This window comes from Heterodontus francisci, chromosome 45 (assembly GCF_036365525.1).
Source record: "Heterodontus francisci isolate sHetFra1 chromosome 45, sHetFra1.hap1, whole genome shotgun sequence".
NCBI classification, from domain to species: domain Eukaryota; kingdom Metazoa; phylum Chordata; class Chondrichthyes; order Heterodontiformes; family Heterodontidae; genus Heterodontus; species Heterodontus francisci.
Window position 1 is genome coordinate 2422941 of NC_090415.1, and position 6637 is coordinate 2429577.

Consider the following 6637-nt stretch of genomic DNA (forward strand, 5'->3'; position numbering starts at 1 on the left):
GGGTCACAGAGAGCGTTTTAAAGGAGGAGAGGGAGAGACGGAGAGGTTTAGGGAGGGAATTCCAGAGCAGGGACAGCTGGAGCCTCAAACTTTTTACACAAAGATAGGTCGGAAAGTATGTTGTGAAGAGCACGTGAGGTTGCACACCCTCAGGGCTGAGGGCAAAAATCTGACAGATGGAGCATAATGCGGGAAAATGTGAAGTTGTACACTTTGGCAGGCAGAACAGAAAAGCAGAGTATTACTTAAACGGAGAACGACTGCAGGACTCCGAGGTGCAGAGGGATCGAGGTGTTCGAGTGCATGAGACACAAATAGTACGCAGGTACAGCAAGTAATAAAGAAGGCTAATGGTATGCTGTCCTTTATTATGAGAGGAATTGAAAATAAAAGTAAGGATGTTATGCCTCATTGGTGAGACCACATCTGGAATACTGCGTGCAGTTTTGGTTTCCACATTTGAGGAAGGATGTAAATGTGTCGGAGGCGGTTCACTAGATTGATACCTGGAATGAGCGGGTTTGTCTTCTGAGGAAAGGTTGGGGCGGGGGGGGGGGGGAGGAATTGGGGGTGGGGGCAAGTGCAAAGTCTAAAAATTCAAGCCAGTGCTTGCAGGAGTGAAATTTGGAAACACTTCTACACTCAAAGGGCGTTGGAAGATTGGAACACATCACCTGGCATATCTCCATCGACTGTGTTCCCGTCACTGGGCACTGAGAGCGAGGCTGGAGAAAAACAAGGGTGGTGGTGGGGGCGGTTTCTGGTCCTTGGATTCCGAGAGAGAAAGGTGCCACCCCCCTCCCCCCCACCCCCCCCCCCCCTCCCGCTAAACTGAGCCAGCAGGCAGCTCCCGACTCACAAGTTAAGTTTCAGTGGCGGAAGAGAAACAAAAAGAAAAAAAAAATTACGCAGGGCAGCCGCCTGAAGAGGGCAGTGCTTCCAGTGCGTCTCCGTGTAGTTTTACTTCTAAATAAACACCGCAGTCACTCTTAGCCTGTGAACGCGCCCTCTTTCTCCCTCTCGCGAGGCGCATTTCCCATCCTTGCCGCTGCGGTAGCTGGGGAAACAAAATACAGGTTGGTCCTCTGTAACCGGGCAGATGACTGTTGATAGTCCCAGGCCAATGCAGAGGTGCCATAGGCAGGCGGTGGGGGGAGGGAGGGAGGGAGGGTGGGAGGGGGTGAGGATTGTGATCAGAGACGGAAGCCTCGGCTTGAAAGAACAACGTCCGCGCGTTCACGTTACCCAGGTGGGCTCAGGGTTGCCTTTGTCACTTTGAAACACAGGAGCTGGATTGGTCCACCGACTCGGCGAGGGAGTTCGATGTACGGGGAGGGATTCCCGGCGACAGCTCCCTCCCGCTATCCCGAGGCAGGATGCGGTCAGCTCGCCGGCGTCGGCTTGGCTTCCGGGGCGGCGCACTGGTGGCCGTGCAGGCTGGCCGAGTTCTTGAACTGTCGACCGCAGTCGGCGCAGATGCAGGGCCCCTCCCAGGCGTGCACCCGCTGGTGGCGGCCCAGGAGGGACGCCCGGGAGAAGCCCCGCTCGCAGACGGGGCACTTGTAGGGCCGCTCCTGGCTGTGGGTGCTGCGGTGCTGGACCAGGCTGGAGGACTTGGTGAACCCTTTGCCGCAGAGGGGGCACCGGAAGAGGTTCTCGCCCCGGTGGGTCCGCTGGTGCTGCAGCAGGCTGGAGGAGTAGCGGAACTCCTTCTGGCAGTCCGGGCACTTGAAGGGCCGCTCGCCCGTGTGGGTGCGCTGGTGGCTGCGCAGGCTGGAGGGGTCGCTGAACCGCTTGTCACACTCCGGGCACCGGAAGGGCTTCTCGCCCGTGTGGGTGCGCTGGTGGATGACCAGCATGCACGAGCGGCTGAAGGCCTTGCCGCAGAAGGGGCAGGCGAAGGGCTTCTCGCCGGTGTGGGTCCGCTCGTGCCGCCGCAGGCTGGAGAGCTCGCTGAAGCCCTTGCCGCAGGTCGGGCACCCGAAGGGCTTCTCGCCCGTGTGGGTGCGCTCGTGCCGCCGCAGGTTGGACAGCAGGTTGAAGTCCTTGCCGCAGACGGGGCACCCGAACGGCTTCTCGCCCGAGTGCACCCGCAGGTGCTGCTTGAGGTTGGAGTACTTGTCGAAGGTGCGGCCGCACTCGTTGCAGATGTAGCTCTTGCGCCCGGCCCTCGGGCCTTCCCTCCGCCGTCGCCTTGGCCGCGGGGGCCCCGCCTCATCCTCATCCTCCTCCTCCAAGAGCTCCGTCGGGCGGTAGAGGGAGTCGGAGTGGCTGGAATCGCCGTCGGCGCCCTCTTCGGTTGCTGGGGAGTCCTCCTCCGTCTCCAGGGCGCCCTCCTCCTCCTCGGTGGCCATGCTCCGAGAAAGGGAGGGGCGGGGAATCGCAGTTAAAGCCTGGGCACGGAACCGGAACTCCAGCCCCCCTCAACCCGATTCTCCTGGCTCTTCCGCTCGTCGAGGCCTCACAAACTCTGGAGTGCGTGTTTCTCCCCTGCAACACAGAAGGTTTGGGGGGGATAATTTGATGCTGGTCTAAAGTGGATCAGTGAGGTGAGATATAGGGGGGACAATCACTCCCCTCCCCACGCCTCCTCCCATCACTCCCCTCCACACGCTTCCTCCCATCACTCCCCTCCCCACGCCTCCTCCCATCACTCCCCTCCCCACGCCTCCTCCCATCACTCCCCTCCCCACGCCTCCTCCCATCACTCCCCTCCCCACGCCTCCTCCCATCACTCCCCTCCCCACTCCTCCTCCCATCACTCCCCTCCCCACGCCTCCTCCCATCACTCCCCTCCCCACGCCTCCTCCCATCACTCCCCTCCCCACTCCTCCTCCCATCACTCCCCTCCCCACATCCTCCTCCCATCACTCCCCTCCCCACTCCTCCTCCCATCACTCCCCTCCCCACGCCTCCTCCCATCACTCCCCTCCCCACTCCTCCTCCCATCACTCCCCTCCCCACTCCTCCTCCCATCACTCCCCTCCCCACTCCTCCTCCCATCACTCCCCTCCCCACTCCTCCTCCCATCACTCCCCTCCCATCACTCCCCTCCCCACTCCTCCTCCCATCACACCCCTCCCCACTCCTCCTCCCATCATTCCCCTCCCCACGCCTCCTTCCATCACTCCCCTCCCCACTCCTCCTCCCATCACTTCCCTCCCCACGCCTCCTCCCATCACTCCCCTCCCCACGCCTCTCCCATCACTCCCCTCCCCACGCCTCCTCCCATCACTCCCCTCCCCACTCCTCCTCCCATCACTTCCCTCCCCACGCCTCCTCCCATCACTCCCCTCCCCACTCCTCCTCCCATCACTCCCCTCCCCACTCCTCCTCCATCACTCCCCTCCCCACTCCTCCTCCCATCACTCCCCTCCCCACGCCTCCTCCCATCACTCCCCTCCCCACTCCTCCTCCCATCACTCCCCTCCCCACTCCTCCTCCCATCACTCCCCTCCCCACTCCTCCTCCCATCACTCCCCTCCCCACTCCTCCTCCCATCACTCCCCTCCCCACGCCTCCTCCCATCACTCCCCTCCCCACGCCTCCTCCCATCACTCCCCTCCCCACGCCTCCTCCCATCACTCCCCTCCCCACTCCTCCTCCCATCACTCCCCTCCCCACTCCTCCTCCCATCACTCCCCTCCCCACGCCTCCTCCCATCACTCCCCTCCCCACTCCTCCTCCCATCACTCTCCTCCCCACTCCTCCTCCCATCACTCCCCTCCCCACTCCTCCTCCCATCACTCCCCTCCCCACTCCTCCTCCCATCACTCCCCTCCCCACTCCTCCTCCCATCACTCCCCTCCCCACGCCTCCTCCCATCACTCCCCTCCCCACGCCTCCTCCCATCACTCCCCTCCCCACTCCTCCTCCCATCACTCCCCTCCCCACTCCTCCTCCCATCACTCCCCTCCCCACTCCTTCCCATCACTCCCCTCCCCACTCCTCCTCCCATCACTCCCCTCCCCACGCCTCCTCCCATCACTCCCCTCCCCACGCCTCCTCCCATCACTCCCCTCCCCACGCCTCCTCCCATCACTCCCCTCCCCACTCCTCCTCCCATCACTCCCCTCCCCACACTCCTCCTCCCATCACTCCCCTCCCCACTGCCCTCCCATTACTCCCCGTCCCACTCCTCCTACCATCACTACCCCTCCCATCACACCCCTCCCCACTCCCCTCCCCACTCCGCCTCCCATCACTCCCCTCCCCACTCCTCCTCCCATCACACCCCTCCCCACTCTTCCTCCCATCACACCCCTCCCCACTCCTCTCCCATCACACCCCTCCCCACTCCTCCTCCATCACACCCCTCCCATCATTCCCCTCCCCACTCCTCTCCCATCACTCCCCTCCCCACACCTCCTCCCATCACACCCCTCCCCACTCCCCTCCCCCCCTCCCATCACTCCCCTCCCCACTCCTCCTCCCATCACACCCCTCCCCTCCCATCACCCCTCCTCCCATCACTCCCCCCCAACTCCTCTCCCATCACTCCCCTCCCCACTCCTCCTCCCATCACATCCCTCCCCACTCCCCTCCCCACTCCTCCTCCTACTACTCCTCCCATCACTCCCCTCCCCACTCCTCCTCCCATCACTCCCCTCCCATCACACCCCTCCCCACCAACCCTCCTCCCCCATCACTCCCTCCCCACTCCTCTCCCATCACTCCCCTCCCCACTCCTCCTCCCATCACTCCCCTCCCCACTCCTCCTCCCATCACTCCCCATCCCATCACTCCCCCTCCCATCACTCCCCCTCCCATCACTCCTCCTCCCATCACTCCTCCTCCCATCACTCCCCTCCCCACTCCTCCTCCCATCACTCCCCTCCCCACCTCCTCCCATCACTCCCCTCCCCACCTCCTCCCATCACTCCCCCTCCCATCACACCCCTCCCCACTCCTCCTCTCATCACTCCCCTCCCCACTCCTCTCCCATCACTCCCCTCCCCACTCCTCTCCCCACTCCTCCTCCCATCACTCCCCTCCCCACTCCTCCTCCCATCACTCCCCTCCCCACTCCTCCTCCATCACTCCCCTCACCACTCCTCCCCCCATCACACCCCTCCCCACTCCTCCTCCCATCACTCCCCTCCCCACTCCTCCTCCCTTCACTCCCCTCCCATCAGTCCCCTCCCCACTCCTCCTACCATCACTCCCCTCCCCACCCCTCTCCCATCACTCCCCTCCCCACTCCTCCTCCCATCACTCCCCTCCCATCACTCCACCTCCCATCACTCCCCTCCCATCACTCCCCCTCCCATCACTCCCCTCCCCGCTCCTCCTCCCATCACTCCCCTCCCCACCTCCTCCCATCACTCCCCTCCCCACCTCCTCCCATCACTCCCCTCCCCACCTCCTCCCATCACTCCCCTCCCCACCTCCTCCCATCACTCCCCTCCCATCACACCCCTCCCCACTCCTCCTCCCATCACTCCCCTCCCCACTCCTCTCCCATCACTCCCCTCCCCACTCCTCTCCCCACTCCTCCTCCCATCACTCCCCTCCCCACTCCTGCTCCCATCACTCCCCTCCCCACTCCTCCTCCCATCACTCCCCTCCCCACTCCTCCTCCCATCACACCCCTCCCCACTCCTCCTCCCATCACTCCCCTCCCCACTCCTCCTCCCATCACTCCCCTCCCATCAGTCCCCTCCCCACTCCTCCTACCATCACTCCCCTCCCCACCCCTCTCCCATCACTCCCCTCCCCACTCCTCCTCACATCACTCCCCTCCCCACTCCTCCTCACATCACTCCCCTCCCCACTCCTACTCCCATCACACCCCTCCCCACCCCTCCTCCTCCCATCACTCCCCTCCCCACTCCTCCTCCCATCACACCCCTCCCCACTCCTCCTCCCATCACTCCCCTCCCCACTCCTCTCCCATCACTCCCCTCCCCACTCCTCCTCCCATCACTCCCCTCCCCACTCCTCCTATCACAGCCCTCCCCACTCCTCCTCCCATCACTCCCCTCCCATCACGGCCCTCCCCAATCCCCTCCCCACACCTCCTCCCATCACACCCCTCCTCCCATCACACCCCTCCTCACTCCTCCTTCCATCACTGCACTCCCCACTCCTCCTTCCATCACTGCACTCCCCACTCCTCCTTCCATCACTGCACTCCCCACTCCTCCTTCCATCACTCCCCTCCCCACTCCTCCTTCCATCACTCCCCTCCCCCTCCTCCTCGCATCGCTCCCCTCGACAATCATCCTCCCATCGCACCCCTCCCCACTCATCCTCCCATCACACCCCTCCCCACTCCTCCTCCCATCACACACTTCCCCACTCCTCCTCCCATCAGACCCCTCCCCACTCCTCCTCCCATCACACCCCTCCCCACTCCTCCTCCCATCACACCCCTTCCCACTCCTCCTCCCATCCATCCACCTCCCTCCACTCCCCCTCCTCCTCGCGCTCCTCCTTCCTCCATTCCCCCCTCCTTCCTCCATTCCCCCCTCCTTCTTCCTCCCTCCAATCCCCCTCCTCCCGCCACTCCCCCTTCCTCCTCCACTCCCTCCTCCTACTCCCCCCTGCACACCCCTTTCCTCCTCCCTCCACTCCCCCTACCTCCTCCTCCCTCCACTCCCCCTCCTCCTCCTGCTCCCTCCACTCCCCGCTCTCA

General features: G+C 63.9%; 2 protein-coding genes across 2 annotated transcripts in view; both read right to left on the reverse strand.

The window, feature by feature from the left end:
* Positions 1–348: 348 nt before the first annotated feature.
* LOC137356179 (zinc finger protein 774-like) lies at positions 349–2488 on the reverse strand. Its single transcript, XM_068022016.1, has one exon. It carries the CDS (start codon positions 2352–2354, stop codon positions 1383–1385), a length of 972 nt encoding a protein of 323 aa, XP_067878117.1. The 5' UTR covers positions 2355–2488; the 3' UTR covers positions 349–1382.
* LOC137356273 (JNK-interacting protein-like) overlaps positions 2424–6637 on the reverse strand; it is a 7469-nt gene continuing 3255 nt past the window's right edge. The window contains exon 3 of the mRNA XM_068022143.1: positions 2424–2490. Within this exon, the coding sequence (XP_067878244.1) occupies positions 2424–2490 (67 nt within the window). The remainder of the gene's footprint in view (positions 2491–6637) is intronic.

Bases quoted from the DNA above. Each gene is read 5' to 3' on its own strand.
- LOC137356179 (XM_068022016.1), bottom strand. From the start codon at position 2,354: ATGGCCACCGAGGAGGAGGAGGGCGCCCTGGAGACGGAGGAGGACTCC.